The sequence below is a fragment of the Pelodiscus sinensis genome, unplaced genomic scaffold (assembly GCF_049634645.1).
Source record: "Pelodiscus sinensis isolate JC-2024 unplaced genomic scaffold, ASM4963464v1 ctg66, whole genome shotgun sequence".
Classification (NCBI taxonomy): Eukaryota; Metazoa; Chordata; order Testudines; family Trionychidae; genus Pelodiscus; species Pelodiscus sinensis.
In genome coordinates this window covers 160,674-180,197 of record NW_027465867.1, presented here as the reverse complement: position 1 = coordinate 180,197, position 19,524 = coordinate 160,674, and the positions used below count along the sequence as shown (strand labels likewise).

The window sequence follows — 19,524 nt, the reverse complement described above, 5'->3', positions numbered from 1 at the left end:
CTTCCCCACATCCGACCACTGCCGCGCCGAAGGAAAGGCGCACCGCCGCCCGCGCCAAGCCAACCAGAACTCCTGGAAGGACGCTACGAAGCCCACATCCTCCAGCAGGCTGTTATTGAAATGCCGGTAGGCCGGCCCCGGCCTCTCTGAGGGTATGTCTACACTACCCCGCTAGTTCAAACTAGCGGGGTAATGTAGGCATACCGCACTTGCAAATGAAGCCCGGGATTTGAATTTCCCGGGCTTCATTTGCATAAGCGGGGAGCCGCCATTTTTAAATCCCCGCTGGTTCGAACCCCGTGCAGCGCGGCTACACGGGGCTCGAACTACCGTTACTCCTCATTTCACGAGGAGTAACGGTAGTTCGAACTAGGAAGCCTAGTTCAAACTACCTAGTTCAAGCCCCGTGTAGCCGCGCTGCACGGGGTTCGAACCAGCGGGGTTTTAAAAATGGCGGCGCCCCGCTTATGCAAATGAAGCCCGGGAAATTCAAATCCCGGACTTCATTTGCAAGTGCGGTATGCCTACATTACCCCGCTAGTTCGAACTAGGAGGGTAGTGTAGACATACCCTGAGGAAAGAGAGGCCTTCACAGCCACCAGATGGTGGTCTGAGAATGGGGCCGGCCTAATGCTGGAGGAGTGGGCCCAGAAGAGATGATGAGACAGATAAATGTAGTCCCCAGCACCTCGGGCTGCAGGTTCGGGGAGAACAGGGTAGCCACCCTGGCTTGACGGGCCGACAGGTGGCTGAAATAAACCCTGTCCCCTGACTCCAGCTGCCAGCTAGCCTCTGCAGCCCGAGCCGTGTAGGTCTCCTGTAGGAAGATGACAGAGTACCTCCCCTTCCCGAAGGAAGGAGAGTACCCGACACCTGCAGAGACCCAGCCCGCAGCCCCGGGTGTTCAGAGCGGTAACGATGATCGGCAGCATCAAAAGGGCTGGAGAAGATCCTCACTGGCAGGAGTGCTAGTGGTCCCCATTGGGCCCTGCAGTAAACCGTGACCGTGCCCAAACGTGAGTAGGGTGTCACGGAAGCTGCGGACCCACCGGTAAGCCGTAGCCTCCCGCCGTCTGGTCCCTTACTGTTTGTAAGACAAGATGAAAATCTCCCTAGCACTGAAGGGCAAGAGCTACCTTGTTCTTGGAGCCACAGATGTCTTCCAAGAAAGCACGCATCTCGCGCTTCAGCGCATCTGGCGTCGGGGCCTCGGGCCCTTGAACGCTTTGGGGCCAGACCCCTCCGTGAGCCCCGTGACCCATCAACAAGGGGTTGCAGGGACTCTGAAGTCTGTGCTGGGAAGATGGTAAGGACAGTGGCAGTGGGAAAACAGACCCTGAAGTGCTGGGAGCAGGAGAAACAAAAACCGCCTCCCGGAGGCCAACGTCTGGGCTGAATGTGGCAACCCCAGGAGCGGCAGTAACAGAGTAAGGGGAGGAAAAGAGTTCAGGCAGGGGATCAGGAGGAGGCGGCAGAGGAGGAAGGAGAATAGGGGGAGGAAGAGGTGGGGGATTAGGGAAAAGACAAGGATGGGCGGGGAGCAGGAAGAGGGGTGGGAAGTTCAATTGGGAGGGTGTTTGAACAGGGAGCAGGAGTGGGGCAGGGGTTAGGAGACGGAGCAGGGCGAGAAGCCCCAGCGGAGGAGGTGCCAGGATGCAGTGCCTCCTTGCAGGGCAGGGAATCGGTGACAGTGGTGGGGGTAGTTGACGTATCCCCAGTGCTGGGCTCCAGTGCCACAGAGAGTGCAGCACCAGAGTCCCCAGCGCCGGGGGTGATGGAAAGTGACGGAGGCTCCCACCCGCTGAGAGCCTCAAGGGTTTTGGCGGCTGCAGCCGAAACGCTGCCGATGGCCGGGCAGACGGTCGCACCCTGGGGCAACTCAGAGGCAGGGAGAAGAGATAGCAGCGAGTCGGAAGGGGAAGGAGAGGTCTGTTGTTGTCCTTCCAGGACCTGATGATCCCCCTCTGAGGCAGCTGGGGTCAGCCCCAAAGCCTCCACCTCCTGAGAGAGGAAGGCGAGCCCGCTGCCCACCACCAGATGGTGATCTTTGTCGGTGGCAAGGTCAGCGGCCGCCCCCTCAGTGGAGGTGGGAACAGTGGGAGCATCCTCCATGGACACCCCCCTCTTGCAGGGACCCCGGGAGGGAGGTGTTCACCTCTCCCGTAACCGCCGCGGTCACCTCAACCGCTTTATAGTACTGTGAAGCGTTCGCAGGCTCAGAGGGTGGAATGGCTCCAGTGTCCACCCCCATCAGAAACAGGAGAGACCCTGTGGCCTAATGTAGGTGCTGACCTCCCATACCCTGGACTGGCCAATGATGAAAAGGGCTCTGGTAGCAGGATACCCGTGCCTTCACAGCAGTGATAGGGACACTGTGAGCCTCTAAGGCACACAAAGAAAACCCTGCCAGGGAGTGCAGGACGCAGGGGATTAGCCCCAACCGGTCACAGTATAGGTGGAATTATTTTCCCCATGTGCATCACTTTACATTTATCCACATTAAATTTCATTTGCCATTTTGTTGCCCAGTCACTTAGTTTGGTGAGATCTTTTTGAAGTGCTGCACAGTCTGCTTTGGTCTTAACTACCTTGAGCAGTTTAGTGTCGTCTGCAAACTTTCCCACCTCACGGTTTACCCCTTTCTCTAGATCATTTATGAATATGTTGAATAGTATTGGTCCTAGGACTGACCCTTGGGGAACAGCACTAGTTACCTCTCTCTGCTTACCATTTATTCCTACCCTTTGTTTCTTGTATTTTAACCAGTTCTCAGTCCATGAAAGGACCTTCCCTCTTATCCCATGAAAAATTACTTTACTTAAGAGACTTTGGTGAGGGATCTTGTCAAAGGCTTTCTGGAAATCTAAGTATACTATATCTACTGGATCCCTGTGACGGGGTGGAACAACCCCACCACTCGTCCGAGGCGAACGGGGCAGCCGGGGGGCAGGCAACCGGCGCGGCAGGCCCGAGCGGGGGTGGAGGGACGTGTCATCACGCGGCGCCGGGGCACGCCGGTGATGACGTCAGAAGGGCGACGCCAGGGAAGGCGGAAGGGAGGGGGAGGATAAAAGGAGCAGGAGCGGCCGGGGTAAGGGGAACGGAGCCAGCGGGGTCAGGAGGCGAGGAGAGAGGAGAGGAGACCGCGGAACCCGGACAAGGGGGCAACGGAGGCGGCAGGGAGCCCGCGGAGGCCAGTGGGTGACCGGCACGGTTGAGGGCCGGCAGAGTGGAGCAGGACCCAGGGCGGGCTGTGGAACCCGTGAGCAGGTGTGTTTGGGGTACCAGCCCTCCCTGCTACCACTGAGAGGGTGTCTCTCAGTGTCAGGGCCCTGGGTTGGGGTCCGGAGAGAGGGTGGGCCCGGACCCCCCACTCCGCCCGGAGATTCGGAACCCGGTGGTGCGTTGAGCGCAGCCTAGGTGCAAAAAGGAAGGGCGGCGGCCTGGACTGGCGACCCCGTGACAATCCCCCTTGGCCACATGTTTGTTGACCCCCTCAAAGAAATCTAGCAGATCAGTAAGACAGGATTTCCCTTTACAGAAACCACATTGACTTTCCCCCCCAACAAATTATGTTCCTTTATGTGTCTGAAAATTTTATTCTTTACTATAGTTTCAGCTACCTTGCCTGGTAGTGACATTAGACTTACTGGTCCGTAATCGCCAGGATCACCTCAAGCCCTTTAAGAGGTCCAGTTATATTTACCTCTTGAACCAGACTGTGTGCTCCACTTAAGACTCCACTTAGGACTAAGTGAAGCATAGTCTCTCCCCTTGTGGTTTCCAGAACCAGATGCTCCAAGAAGCAGTCATTTAAGGTATCAAGGAATTTTATCTCTGCATCCAGTCGTGAGGTGACGTGTATCCAGTCAATATGGGGAGAGTTGAGATCCCCCCACTATTATTGAGTTTTTTATTTTGCTAGCCTCTCTATTCTCCCTTAGCATTTCATAGCCACTATCACTGTCCTGATCAGGTGGTCGATAATAGATCCCTAGTGCTATATTCTTATTATTGGAGCAGAGAATTACTATCCGTAGAGATTCTATGGAACATTTAGGCTGATTTAAGATTTTTATTTCATTTGATTCTACATTTTCTTATGGGGTATGTCTACACTACCCCCCTAGTTCGAACTAGCGGGGGTAATGTAGTCATACGGAGTTGCAAATGAAGCCCGGGATTTGAATTTCCCGGGCTTCATTTGCATGAAGCACCTCTTACCCCTTCCCAGTGCTTTTTTGTGATGGTATGCCCTGGGACAGTGTACCGGCACCTATTTTCCCCCGGTACAGTTTTTTTTTCTTTTGCTCGCTCAACAACTGCCCCCCCCCCCCCCCGCCCCCGGTACGTGGCACTTCGCACTCTATCTACCACTATTTTGGTTTTTCCTTTCTAATGGGTTGGCCACCCCTGAATTATTCTATTGAAATTTTGTATTTAAATATTTAATACATTAAATGCATAAAGTGTAGACGTACCCTATATCTAGTCATGCTTGGATTGTTGAAAATTACAAGTTTTGTTTATAAAGTCACAAGATACATGAGGTACACAACCACCATTGACCCAGATTTAAGTCTGAATTTTTAGGTAGTACGGAATAAGTGTTTGGGTACGTCACCCATGGGAAGTTTTACAGAGTTAGCTGTGGTAGAGCGGATATGTAAATAGGTAGGGATTATCCCTCAGTTGGTATCTGGGGTAGACTCTCCGTAGGAAGATAGTCTGCCAAGGAGGAATTTGGGCTACTTCCCTGACTGTCCCTTGTTGACAGTCCTGCTCATCTGTCTTGGTACTGTCAGTGTCCTGTGATGTGTTCTGTGTATACGTCTGTGAACCATCTGATGGCATCAGACACCATGAGCCGCTGCATCAGCTGAGCGTAGCATCAAATGACTCCACACGCTCTTAGCACAGGCTCATCATTAGGGTTCCACGTGCCCAGTGCTCCATCGATCAGATTAAATAGTGGTTCATGGTGTGCTGTGGCCAGCAGCTGGAAACTGTGAGCTTCTAAAGGTTAGAAATCTAGAAGCCTCTGTTAATTGGCTGAGCCTTAGTCAGGGGGGTGGGCTACCAGGGCTTTATAAAGCAGTGAGTCAGCGACCAGGGAGCTTGCGACCAGGAGCAGCAAACAGGGAGTTTTGGGAGGGAGTTGGGAAGGGGCCAGGTTCTCTTGCCATTCTTTATGGTTTAGGTTAAAGGTTTTAATAAAAACTTCCTGTTTTAACTAGAAACCTTATCAATCAAACTCATTCATAGGAAAAAATTCAGACATAAGCCCAGCAGCAGAGTGGGGGCTATCCTGTTTATTGTGTCGAGTGTAACATGTATGGTTTCCTGCCCTGTGGGCGGGTGGCGTATGTGTGCGTTCGGTGCAAGGAGCTCCTGACCCTCAGAGACCGAGTTTGAGCTTTGGAGGCCAGGGTGGCTGAACTGGAGGAGCTAAGGGAGGTAGAGAGCTATGTTGATGAGACTTTCCGGGACACTGTAGAACTGTCCCACCTCCAGTCTGAGAGCCCCAGTGCTCTTAAGGAGGATGAAAGTCTCAAGGGAACAGAGCATTCAATGGGAGCAGAGGGGAACCATCCCGTAATTGGGACCCTCCTCCCAGAGGATGTTGCGGTATCCTCTCGCACTGAGGATACCTCTGAGGGGGAGGGAATGCCAGTTAGGAAGAGGCAGGTGTTAGTAGTGGGTGAGTCAATTGTTAGAAACATAGATAGCTGGGTTTGTGATGACCGGGAGAACCACATGGTCACTTGCCTGCCTGGTGCGAAGGTTGCGGATCTCTCGAGGCATCTAGACAGACTTATGTGCAGTGCTGGGGAGGAGCCGGTGGTCGTGGTACATGTAGGTACCAGTGACGTAGGGAAGGGTAGGAGAGACGTCCTGGAGGCCAAATTTAGGCTGCTAGGAAAGAGACTGAAATCCAGGACCTCTATGGTGGCATTCTCGGAAATGCTTCCAGTTCCACGCGCAGGGCCAGGTAGGCAGGCAGAGCTTCAGAGTCTCAATGCATGGATGAGACGATGGTGTAGGGAAGAGGGGTTTAGATTTATTAGGAACTGGGGACACTTTTGGGGGAGGGGCAGCCTATACAGGAAGGATGGGCTCCACCTAAACCAGGGTGGAACCAGACTGCTGGCACTGAACATTAAAAAGGCCGTAGAGCAGTTTTTAAACTAGGAGATGGGGGAAAGCCGATTGGTGCGGAGAAGCACATGAATCGGATGGAGACTTCTCTTAGAGGAGAATCCATTGATAGAGATTCTCTAGGCTGTAGTGAGAAAGAGAGGAGGGGAGAGGGCAAACCATGGGCCAGAGCAGACAAACAACTGCGTACAAAGGAATCCAATGCATCAGGGAAGGGCAGACAAATAACCAGTGGCAAATTTTTAAAGTGCTTCTACACAAATACTAGGGCTGTGTCTACACTGGGCCACTTATTCCAGAAAATTAGCCGCTTTTCCGGAATAAGCTGCGAGCTGTCTACACTGGCCCTTGAATTTCCGGAAAAGCAACGATGCTCTACTGTACAAAATCAGCCGCTATTCCGGAAAAACTATTCTGCTCCCGCTCGGGCATAAGTCCTTATTCCGGAACATTGTTCCGGAAAAGGGCCAGTGTAGACAGCCCAGTAGTCTTTTCCGGAAAAAAGCCCCGATCGCGGAAATGACAATCGGGGCTCTTTCTGGAAAAGCACGTCTACATTGGCCACAGATGCTTTTCCGGAAAAGCAGCCTGCCAATGTAGACACTCTTTTTCCGGAAATACTTATAACGAAAACTATTCTGTTTTAAGCATTTCCAGAAATTCATGCCAGTGTAGACACAGCCTAGGAGTCTGACTAATAAGATGGGTGAACTAGAGTACCTCGTATTAAATGAGGAGATTGACATAATAGGCATCACTGAAACCTGGTGGAATGAGGAAAATCTGTGGGACACAATCATACCGGGTGTAAACGGGTCTATAGGGTGCCCCTTTGGCACCGTCACCCCTCCCTTGGTCTCGTGCCCCCTTCACCTCTTTTGAAGCGCCCTCCGGCGTCCAAGTTTGTCTCACCACTGGCCCGTAGGGCCTCTTCTAGGTTGAGAGTTCGTTAGCCCCCGAGGCGGGGAGAGGGGGGTCCGGGCCCACCCCCTCTCACGGACCCCAGCCCAGGGCCCTAAGGACACAAACGCCTATGCCGTCCGGTCCGGCTGGTGGGGCGTTCGCCGTAACGCACCAGCCCGCAGGCTCCCTTTGCCTGCCCTGGGCTACTTCCTCTGTCTGCCGTCGTCACTCCTCCCTAGCCAACGGGCTTACCTCCTTCCTTTGGGTCCCATCCATCGCTGCTCTTTGCTGTGGGGGTGCTCCTTCTGAGCTCCCCCCCTCCCCGGCGTCTCCCGGGGTTTAAATCCCTGCGCCGGCTCCCAGCCCGTGGCCATGCTTCCGGGCCGGCGGCGGGGCCATGTGATGACGTCATCCCTGCCGCACCGGCGTCCGGACTCTCCGCCGTGCCCGGGCGTCCTGCCGAGGCAGCCGCCTGTGAGCACCCGGCGCACCGCCAGTATGTCGCCTCCGGCACCGCTCAGCCCCCGGGCTGCAGCGCGCCCGGCTCTGCGGCTCCTTCCCCCGCCCCAAGAGCCGCCAGGAAAGCAGCCGCCGGTGGGACCGGAGTGCGGGGTGCCTCTGCCCCGTCACACCGGGCTATAAAATATATCGGAAGGATAGAGCAGGCCGGGTGGGTGGCGGAGTGGCACTGTATGTGAAAGATAATGTAGAATCAAATGAAATAAAACTCTTAAATGAATCAACATGTTCCATAGAATCGCTATGGATAGTAATTCCATGCTCCAATAATAAGAAATTAGCAGTAGGATATATTACCGACCACCTGACCAGGACAGCGATACTGACATAGAAATGCTGAGGGAGATTAGAGAGGCTACCAAAATAGAGAACTCTATAATAATGGGGGATTTTAATTACCCCCATATTGACTGGATACATGTCACCTCAGGAAGAGAAGCGGAGATAAAATTTCTCAATGGCTTAAATGACTGCTTCTTGGAGCAGCTGGTGCAGGAACCCACAAGGGGAGAGGCAATTCTCGATTTAGTCCTGAGTGGAGCGCAGGATCAGGTCCAGGAGATAACCGTTACAGGACCGCTTGGGAATAGTGACCATAATATAATAACATTCAACATTCCTGTGGTGGGAAGAACACCTCAGCAGTCCAGCACCCTGGCATTTAATTTCAAAAAGGGGAATTACAGAAAAAGGAGGAGGTTAGTTAAACAGAAATTAAAAGGCACAGTGACTAGAGCCAAATCCCTGAAAGCTGCATGGAAACTTTTTAAAGACACCATAATAGAGGCCCAACTTAAATGTATACCCCAAATTAAAAAACATAGTAAGAGACCTAAAAAAGAGTCATCGTGGCTTAACCACCATGTAAAAGAAGCAGTGAGGGACAAAAAGGCATCTTTTAAGAAGTGGAAGTCCAATCCTAGTGAGATAAATAGAAAGGAACATAAACACTGTCAAATCAAGTGTAAACATGTAATAAGAAAAGCAAAAAAAGATTTTGAGGAACAGCTAGCCAAAAACTCAAAAAGAAATAGCAAAATGTTTTTTAAGTACATTAGAAACAGGAAGCCTGGTAAAAAAACCAGTGGGTCCCCTAGACGATCGAGATACAAAAGGAGCAATCAAGGACGATAAAGCCATTGAGGAGAAACTAAATGATTTCTTTGCTTCAGTCTTCACAGCTCAGGATGTTGGGGAGATTCCTAAATCTGAACCGTCCTTTGTGGGTGATGAATCTGAGGAACTGTCCCGGACTGAAGTGTCATTAGAGGAGGTTTTGGAACAAATAGAAAAACTTAATGTTAACAAATCTCCGGGACCAGATGGCATTCATCCAAGGGTTCTAAAAGAACTTAAATGGGAAATTGCTGAACTATTATCTGTGGTTTGTAACCTATCCTTTAAATCGGCTTCCGTACCTAATGACTGGAAGGTAGCTAATGTGACGCCAATGTTTTAAAAGGGCTCTAGAGGCGATCCTGGCAATTACAGACTGGTAAGTCTAACTTCAGTACCGGGCAAATTAGTCGAAACAATAGTAAAGAATAAAATTGTCAGGAATGTAGAAGAACATAATTTGTTGGACAAAAGTCAACATGGTTTCTGTAAAGGGAAATCATGTCTTACTAATCTATTAGAGTTCTTTGAAGGGGTTAACAAACACGTGGACAAGGGGGATCCAGTAGATATCGTATACTTAGATTTCCAGAAAGCCTTTGAAAAGGTCCCTCACCAAAGGCTCTTGTGTAAATTACATTGTCATGGGATAAGAGGGAAGGTCCTTTCATGGATTGAGAACTGGTTAAAAGACAGGAAACAAAGGGTAGGAATAAATGGTAAATGTTCAGATTGGAGAGGGGTAACTAGTGGTGTCCCCCAAGGGTCAGTCCTGGGACCAATCCTGTTCAACTTATTCATAAATGATCTGGAGAAAGGGGTAAGCAGTGAGGTAGTAAAGTTTGCGGATGATACCAAACTGTTTAAGATAGTCAAGAGAGAAGCAGACTGTGAAGAACTCCAAAAAGATCTCACCAAACTGAGTGATTGGGCAAGAAAATGGCAAATGAAATTTAATGTGGATAAGTGTAAAGTAATGCACATTGGGAAAAATAACCACAAGTATACTTACAACATGATGGGGGCTAATTTGGCTACGACAAATCAGGAAAGAGATCTTGGAGTTATCGTGGACAGTTCCCTGAAAACTTCCACACAAAGTGCAGTGGCGATCAAAAAGGCAAATAGGATGCTAGGAATTATTAGGAAAGGGATAGAAAATAAGACACAGAATATCTTACTGCCCCTGTATAAAACTATGGTACGCCCACATCTTGAATACTGTGTACAGATGTGGTCTCCTCACCTCAAAAAAGATATTTTGGCCTTGGAAAGGGTTCAGAAAAGGGCAACTAAAATGATTAGGGGTTTGGAACGGGTCCTATATGAAAAGAGGCTAAAGCGACTGGGACTCTTCAGTTTAGAAAAGAGGAGACTGAGGGGGGATATGATAGAGGTCTATAAAATCATGAGTGGTGTGGAGAGGGTGAATAAAGAAAAGTTATTCATTAGTTCGTGTGGGGGTTTCAGGGTGCAATCACCCCCTCTTGGTCCGAGAGGGGGGTCAGCGAACCCTCATGCCCCCTCCTAGGGCCTTTTCAGTCCCTGGGGCCCCAATGGGGGAACCCCCGACAATGGGTGCGATCACCCCCTCCCAGTAGGAAGGGGGGGTCAGCGAACCCGCCAATAGTTACCCGTCTCTGCGGGATGGGGCAGTAGGCCCCAGGTTCCGAGTTTCCCCTCGCGGGGTTCCGCCTGATAGCGTTCTTGCACTAAGGTCGTGGGTAGAGGGATGTTCCCTTCGTGGAGGGAGGGGGACCCGGTCCCACCCTCTCTCCGGGTCCCAGTCCGGGGCCCTAAGCGACGGGGCTCGCTAGCGCCCCGACGCGGTGGACGAGGGGGGTTAATCCCTCCTCAACTCGTCCACCCAAGGCCGCCAAAAGCGCCCTGCCCCGGACTCCTTCCTCCCTCCGGGCGGCACCCGCCAATCGTGCCCGCCGCCTGCGCACCTACCCTGGTTCGGGGTCCTGCGGTGCCTCGCTTCCGGATGCAGTCTCTGGAGGGCGCTCTGGGGTGCCGTTCCGCCTCCGGCCGTCCCGCTCCCGCTGTGTGCGACACGGTGGGGTGCGCCTCCCGTCTGCTGAGGGGCTGAGGGACCGCCAGGGGCAGTGGCTGTCCCGAAGACCTCGGGACCAGCGCCGGGCCAGCAGCCGCGGGGTATGCCGCCCGGGCTCCGTCCTGCCTCTGGTTCGGCTCCGGTGCTCCTGCCAGGAGCCTGCCCCCGTCTCCGCCGGCAGCCAGCCCTTTTGAGCCGGCCCGCCGCGTTAGCCGCTCCCTATGGGACCCGCCCCTTCCGGGCACGCCGCCGCGCAGCGCCCCGCCGCCCAGCTGATCCGCTCCCCCCTGCCCCCGCCGTCCGGGGACGCGGGGAAGGAGCTAAAATGGCGCAACCGGCGCAGGCGCGGGGGGAGTGCCCCCGCCCGCCGCCGCCTCCCGCTCGCGCTGGGGGAACGCCGGAGAGCTGGTTCCCCGGCGTCAGCCTCCTGGGGACCGGGGCTCCGGCCGCCCCGCCCCCCGACCAGTGACAGACTGTCACAGTTCCCATAATAGAAGAACTAGAGGACACCAAATGAAATTAATGGGGAGCAGGTTTAAAACTAATAAAAGAAAGTTCTTCACACAGCGTGTAGTCAACCTATGGAACTCCTTGCCAGAGGAGGCTGTGAAGTCTAGGACTATAACAGAGTTTAAAGAGAAGCTAGATAATTTCATGGAGGTTGGGTCCATAAAAGGCTATTAGCCAGGGGATAGAAATGGTGTCCCTGGCCTCTGTTTGTCAGAGGCTGGAGAGGGATGGCAGGAGACAAATCGCTTGATCATTGTCTTTGGTCTACCCTCTCTGGGGCAGCTGGTGCTGGCCACTGTGGGCAGACCCAGTACGGCCGTTCTTATGTTCAGGGGTCGACAAATTATGGAAAACCCTACTCGCCAGACAAAAAAGGGACTCGCCACCCTCCCCCCCAAAAAAGTGTTTTTTTAATGGCATAAATTCCAAATAAGAATAAGAACAGTAATTACTAATAAGTTATTAATAAATATCTTAGGGTATGTCTACACTACCCTCCTAGTTCGAACTAGCAGGGTAATGTATGCATACCGCACTTGCTAATGAAGCCCGGGATTTGAATTTCCCGGGCTTCATTAGCATAAGCGGGGAGCCGCCATTTTTAAATCCCCGCTGCTTCGAACCCCGTGCAGCGCGGCTACACGGGGCTCGAACTAGGTAGTTCGGACTAGGGTGCCTATTCCGAACTACCGGTACACCTCATTTCACGAGGAGTAACGGTAGTTTGGAATAGGCACCTAGTCCGAACTACCTAGTTCGAGCCCCGTGTAGCCGCGCTGCACGGGGTTCGAAGCAGCGGGGATTTAAAAATGGCGGCTCCCCGCTTATGCTAATGAAGCCCGGGAAATTCAAATCCCGGGCTTCATTAGCAAGTGCGGTATGCATACATTACCCCGCTAGTTCGAACTAGCGGGGTAGTGTAGACATACCCTGATAAACCTCTTATAAACCTCTACCTTTTCCCTCTGCTGCCATGTCTCCTCCCCTTGCTCCATCAGCTCCCCTAGTGCCTGCTGGCCCCCAACCCCTCACTCTCTGCTGTCCTGACTCCTGCCCTTCTCACTGCCCTGAGCCCTCCTGCGACCTGCCCCCCTCCACCAGCCCTTCTCTCCCCCCTCTCCCCACTCCTCCAGTAGCCCCACTATGATCATGTGAGCTACCCCTCCTCATCCCCTCGTCTAACACCTGCCCTGCCTCTCTCCTCTGTTGCTGGTCCCTCCCCTGCAGGTGTCTGCCCTTCTACTTTACCCCCAGAATCCCCCAGAATCCCCTGGCACCTGCCTCCCCCTTCCCTCACTGCCCCTGCCCCCTTTGCCCTCTTTTTCCCTGATACCCACCCCCTCAGCACTCTCTGCCCCATCCCCTCCTGCCCCTGTGCCCTCACATGACTTGCTCCATCCCCGCCTTCCTCATGCCCACCCCTTCTTTCAAGCCTTCTCCCAGCACCTCCCCCTCCCCCCTCCCCCTCTTGCCCCCAGTGCCCTTACCCTCTCCTCTCCCAGCATCACCCTGTCCCCCTCCCACTGAAACCTCTCCCCTCCTGCCCTTTCCCTCATTGTCTGCACTTGCCCCCCTGGCATTTGTCTCTCCTGCACCCCTGTCCCTTGGTACCTTCCCCTTTCTTCTTCTTCTTCTTCTCCTGACCTCCTCCCCTCAGCACAAGCCCCTTCCCCATATTTTTCCCCTCCCCTCCCCACAGTCCAGCCCAGCCCCTTCCCCTCCCCAGGGGCCAGCTCTAGGTTTTTTCACGCCCCCCCGGGGGGGCATGCCTCCCAGTTTGGGAACCCATGGATTAGCCGGTAAGCTGATGCTTATTGGTTAAACTTTGTCCAGCATCCAGCTCCATGGGAGTAGGACCGATAGGGGCTGCTGCCTTGCTCCCAGGGAGCTGGCGGCAGAGCCTGCAGTGAAGCTGCCTCTCCAGGAGTGGGGCTGGCAGCCCCTGGTGGCTCAGCTCCTAGGGAGGTGGCCTTGCTACGGGCTCTGAAGTATAAAGCTTATTTAAGCTTTATACTGCAGAGCCCTCAGTGTGTGTAACTGCTAAGATTTTTAGCAGTTACATGGTTACCTTTTTAACTGACTTTTTACATCCCTAGCCCAGACATTCATATCCCTTCCCCACAGAGCCCAGCTGTACTGCTTCCCCACCCTAGACACTTGCAGATCCTACCCTCCTAAAGCCCAGCTGGGGGCCACCCACGTCCTCAGAGACACTCGCATCCCCTAACCCTCAGAGGCCCCTCAATCCAGACATGCACACACATGTTTCTACCCTCCCAGAAGAATCTAGAGGGAGAAACAACCTGATGCTGGGTACTGGGCTGCAGTTTTCTGTGTGCAACCTCCCTCTTTCAGAGCATGCTGGGAGCTGCAGCTGCTGGGAACCCTCCAGCTCCCTCCCCTTCCCCTGGCCTTGTCTTCTATTTGCAAGCTGGACTCTGGTGGCCAACATCTATGCAGTCTGTTTCTGTGGGCAAAAAAGGAAATTTTGAGTGCCCAACATTAAACTCTGCATTGTGCTGTGGTGCAGAATTCCTCCAGGAGTGACAACTGAAGAGAAAGTGACCATGAACAGGAGCTTATGTCTATACACTTTTGTAGCCTCTCTGATACCTTTTGTTCTATAGTATAGTATAAAAGTTGCTACTCTTACCTTGGAAAAACAAGTTTGCCGGGTAGCGACAGGCGGGGAACATCTCTACCTACATTTGGTCCCAGGTGCAACTTCCGTGATAAAACATCAAGGGGATTATCAGCCGGTTGTGTAGCCACTTTCACCATAACATTGCTATTAAAGATGTAGGCAGAAAAAAACACCTAGGGAGTAGAAAAATAATTACAGACCAAGCAAGCTTCAACTACAAAGCAATTCAAAAAGACAGTTACCTGTTCTGTAATTGGTGTTTGAGATGTGTTGCTCATGTTCCTTCAACGCAGGTGTGAGTGCCTGCGACATGCACCGGTGCAAAAAGGTTTTCCCTAAGCAGCACCCCATGGAGTGGTGTGCACATGCCATACTCTACAGGACACTCCCTGGCCCCTCCCTCCTCGGTTCCTTTTTGCGGGAGGTTGAATGGACATGAGCAACAGATCTCAAACACCAGTTACAGAACAGGTAACTGTCTTTTCTTCTTCAAGTGCTTGCTCATGTCCATTCAATGTAGGTGACTGTAAGTAGTGTCTGCGGAGGTGGGTAGGAGTTAAGGACATGCAGACTGCAATACAGCCCTGCCAAATGCCACGTCATCCCTAGCCTGCTGCCTGATGGCGTAGTGGGCCGTGAAGGTGTGCACGGATGACCATGTGGCTGCTTGGCAGATGTCCAGGATTGGGACATGCGTGAGATACACGTGTGACGAAGCTTGAGCCCTGGTAGAGTGGGCCCTGATCAGTGCTGGCAGCTGGGCCCCTGCCAACTTGTAGCGCGTATGGATGAAGGACGTGATTCACTTCGAGAGTCTTTGAGAGGAAATCGGGGAAACCCTCCCTCACTCTGCAGGCCACAAAGACCTGTGTGGACTTGTGGAAGGGCCTTGTCCTTTCTAAGTGGAAGGCCAGCACGCTCTGAACGTGCAATGCGAGGAGGCAACTCTCCTCATTGGTCACATGAGGTTTGGGATAAAACACTGGCAACAAATGTCCTGGTCCACAAGGGAAGGCAGAAACTACCTTAGGATATGTCTACACTGCCACCCTAGTTTGAACTAGGGTGGTAATGTAGGCATTCGAACTTGCAAATGAAGCCCAGCATTTACTCTTCATTGCAGGAGGAGTAACGGTAGTTTAAATTAGGAACTTTAATTCGAGCTACCTAGTCCGTGCCGCGTGTAGCCGCGGGCACGGAGTTCGAACTAAGGGGCATTTAAAAATGGCGGCGCCCGGCAACATGAAAATAAAGCCCGGGATATTTAAATCCTGGGCTTCATTTGCAAGTTCGGATGACTACATTAGCCACCCTAGTTCGAACTAGGGTGGCTAGTGTAGACATACCCTTAGGAAGGAAGGTCGGATGAGGCCACAGCTGGACCTTGTCCCTGAAGAATCAGCTATACGGAGGTTCTGATGTCAGAGCTTGGAGCTCAGACACCCTTCTAGCCAACGTGATCACAATCATGAAGGCTACTTTGCAAGAAAGCAACAACATAGGGCACGTGCCCAGGGGCTTGAATGGTGGTCCCGTGAGCTGCATCCAGACCAAATTTAAGTCCCACTGTGGGAGAGTATCTCAGGTCTGTGGGTAGAGCCATTCCAGACTCCTCATGAACTAAGATGTGACATCATGGGAGAAGACAGAGCAGCCTTGGAGGGGTGGGTGAAATACAGAAAAGGCTGGAAGGTGGACTCTAATGGTGGCCAGAGCAAAACCCTGCTGCTTCAGGTGGAGCAGGTAGTCCAGGAATTCCTGAAGGGAGGCCTTGGACAGGATGACCTGTTGCTGCCACGCCCACACCAAGAATCGAGTCCACCTGGCAACGTAGGTAGACTGTGTCGAGGGTTTTTGACTCTCGAGGAGAACCCTTTGAACATCACCTCAACACGCCTGCTCCTGAGGGTTCAGCCACAGATGAACCATGCCGTCAGGTGCAGCGAGCTCAGGTTCGGGTGCAGTAGACACCCATGGTCCTAGAACAGCAAGTCTGGTCTCAGGGGCAGCCACTTGGGCACACGGGATACCAGGCTCATGAGCACCCCGAACCAGTGCTGATGAGGCCAGGCTGGCGCGATGAGCATCACTGTCACCTTGTCCCTCTTGACCTTCCGCAAGACCTTGTCGATGAGGGAAAACAGAGGGAAGGTGTAGAGAAGACCCTCTGACCACCAGAAAAGGAATGCGTCTGGAAGGGAGCCCTGCTCGAGATGGCGACGAAAGAGAACACAAAATGCAGCCAATTTTGCTCCCGATTTGAAGAGGTCCACTTGGGGAGAGGCCCAATCGTGGAAGAGGGAGGTGGTCACCTCAGGGTGAAGAGCCAACTTGTGGTAAGAGGAGAATTCTCTGCTGAGATGGTCCGCAATCGTGTTCCATGCCCCTGGAAGGTGACGTGCTTCTAATACAATGTGGTGAAGGACATAGAATTCCCAGAGCCTAATTGTTTCCCTGCAGAGTTCTGGGGATCACCCTGCCCCCCCGTCTGTTTATGTAGTACATGGTGTTCGTGGTGTTGGTGAGGATGCGCACCACTCTGCCCACAAGGTGAGGGAGAAACACCCCGCACTAAGGATGTTAAAATGAGGACAATCAGCTAATTGGGTAGTCGATGGAATTAAACAGTCCTGGTTCGCACCACCCCGGGAGCTAACCCCACTGCAGCTCTGCCTTTTAAATGTAGTAAGAGCCACCTGGCCCTTACTACGTTTAAAAGGCAGAGGCGCAGTGGGGGACTGGTTGCGAGCCGGAAATCAGATGATTCCCGGCTCGCGCCCAGTCCCCTGCTGCATCTCTGCCTCCCCACCTCACCATGGATACGGTGCTGGGGGGAACTGGCTTTTAAGTCGGCTCCTCACTGCACTGGCTTCTGCTCCCCTTGCTGCCTCTAGCAGGGGGAAGGGACTAGTCGAGTATTGACTCGACTAGTCACTCACATCCCTACCCCACATGTGTTTCTGATCACCCTGAGCTCTTTTACACTTATGTGGAGTGATTGCCTCTGTATGGACCATACCCCTTGAATTCAAAGGGTCCCCATGTGAGCCCCCCAACCACAATCCGAAGCATCAGCTACTAGTTCCTTCGAGTGTGGTTGAGGATGGTATGCGATGCCTGACATGACGAGTTATGTTTTGAGGGCCCTAGAATGGTGGACAAAGACAGGAGGGTGGGACCATTACCACCCTTTTGAGGGAGTGCTTGGCTGGTGCGTACACTGACACCAAACACAGTTGAAGGGACTTCATCCTGATTCTGGCCAGGGGCATGACATATGTGCATATGGCCATGTGCCCCAGGATCTGTAGACACACCTGTGCAATGGTCATGGGTGTGATGGCGAGGTGCCACAGGAGGGTCGACAGGGCCTCGAACCTCTTGAGGGAGCGATGCTCTGGCCATGGTAGAGTCCAGGACCATCCCTATGAACTCTATCCTCTGTGTTGGCACTAACAGTGTCTTTTTCTCATTTATCAATAGGCTGAGCCGGTGGCACATGTCCAAGAGGAGACTTACGTCATGCTTGACCTTGAGCCTTGACGGACCTTTGACTAGCCAATTGTCCAGGTAAGGATATACTTGCACTCCTTGATGCCTCAGGTATGCCACTACCACCAACATGCACTTGGTGAAAACCCTGGGAGCCATGAACAGGCCGAAGGGCAGGACAGCAAATTGGTAGTGCTTCTTTTCCACTATAAACCTCAGGAAGTGTTTGTGGCCTTCGAAGATCGCGATGTGAAAGTACACATCCTTGAGGTCAAGGGCGGCATACCAGTCCCTGGGATCCAGATCGGGAATGATGGAACTTGTGGCAGACCAGAACTTGTGGCAGACCATGTGGAACTTGAGGCAGACCAGAAACTTGTTGAGACTGCTCAAATCCAATATAGGTCATAGACCCCTTTTCGCCTTGGGAATCAAGAGATAGCTTGCCCCGGCGCCGCAGACGGAAGCTTGTCATGAGCAGTGTTCGGCCGGACCACGCATGTGCCGCAGGCTCGTGGCTTTCGCACTCTTTCTGTCGCGCGGTCCGGCCCCCCGCCAGTTCCTCGAAACTGCCTCGGAGTCTGTAAGAGACAAGAGCAGAGAGAGAGAGAGGACTCCGAAGCGGGGAGGAGGGCGAGTAGTGGAGCACCCGCGGGGACAGCACCTCGAAGAACGACAGTTACTGCACCGGAGGTGAGTAACTTCGCTTTCTTCTTCGGGGATGTCCCCGCGGGTGCTCCACTATGGGTGACTGCGTAGCGATAGTCGCCAAAGATGGAAGGAGGGCAAGGAGACCCTATTTATCCGCCGTGGAGAGCACCGCAGTCGCCACTGCCCCATCTGAGTGAGAGAGAGAGATAGAATAATGCTTGGCGAAAGTCCCATGAGAGGACCAAGTCGCCGTTCTACAAATGTCCTTCAGAGATACACCTCTATGGAACGCTGTAGATGTGGCCATGGCTCTAGTGGAATGAGCGTGTAGTTGGGACGGAAGGAGTAAACCTTTCGTTGCATACGATTGCACTATGCATGCGGTTACGAAATTGGAAATTCTTTGGGAAGATAGGCGTTGACCCTTTGACCTGTGTGCCAGGGAGACGAATAAATGGTCCGTAAGCCTGAACGATTTAGTGCGATCTATGTAGAACGCTAAGGCCCTGCGGATGTCCAAGGAATGTAGGGCCGCATCTCGTGGCGAGGCATGGGGCTTCGGGAAAAAGGTTGGCAAGATGACTGGTTCATTAACGTGGAAATTGGAGACAATCTTGGGTATGAACCTTGGATGTAATCTTAAGACTACTCCATCCTTACGGAAAATCGTATATGGTGGGATGGCCATCATGGCGGAAAGCTCACTAACCCTGCGTGCAGAGGTTATTGCGAGCAGGAAAACCGTTTTCAGAGTGAGGAATTGTAAGGATACGGTCGCCAGAGGCTCGAACGGTGGCCTCATTAGGGTGTCGAGTACCACGTCCAGGCTCCACACAGGTGGGACTGGGTTGCGTGGTGGGTCCATATTGATAAGGCCCTTGAGAAATCTTTTAGTCGTAGGATGGGCGAAGATAGAAACGCCATCTATAGGTGGTGTGAATGCTGATATTGCTGCGAGGTGCACCCTGATGGCGGCTAACGCGAGACCCTTGTTTTTTAGGTGCAGTGCATAGTCCAGTGCGGAGGAAATGGACGGACGTGTTGGATTGTGGTGGTTCGAGGTACACCAGGAGGAGTATCTGTGCCACTTGTGAAGGTAAGTTTTCCTCGTGGCTTGCCGTCTACTTTGTACTAGGACGTGTTGGACTGGGGCAGAGCAGAGAGATTCAAACGGAGTCAGCCAGTTAGGAACCATGCTGTTAGATTCAGCATTTGTATCTGGGGGTGTTTCAGGCGTCCCCGGTCTTGTGTGAGGAGGTCGTGGAGAGGCGGAAGGCGGATCGGTGTCCGCGCAGAGAGGCGGTGCAGGAAGGGAAACCAGTGCTGGCGAGGCCAATCTGGGGCTATGAGGATTAGCGTAGCCCTGTCCGCCTTCAGCTTCTGAAGGACCTTGGGAATGAGAGGTATGGGGGGAAATGCATAAAGGAGGGGTCCGCGCCAAGTCACGAGGAAGGCATCCTCTAGAGATGCGCGG

At 52.9% G+C, this 19,524-nt stretch overlaps 1 protein-coding gene across 4 annotated transcripts in view; it reads right to left on the bottom strand.

Annotated features, from left to right (window-relative positions):
• LOC102447871 (signal peptide peptidase-like 3) overlaps window positions 1–19,524 on the bottom strand; it is a 139,249-nt gene that overhangs the window by 8,356 nt on the left and 111,369 nt on the right. For 2 of the 4 annotated variants that reach the window (XM_075915770.1, XM_075915769.1), the window contains 2 exons: window positions 13,917–14,080; window positions 10,651–10,785 (listed from right to left, as the gene is read on the bottom strand). In XM_075915770.1, the coding sequence (XP_075771885.1) occupies window positions 10,651–10,785; window positions 13,917–14,080 (299 nt within the window). Of the gene's footprint in view, window positions 1–10,650; window positions 10,786–12,956; window positions 13,731–13,916; window positions 14,081–19,524 lie in introns of those variants that run through there. The other 2 variants (XM_075915773.1, XM_075915772.1) reach the window with 2 other exon arrangements.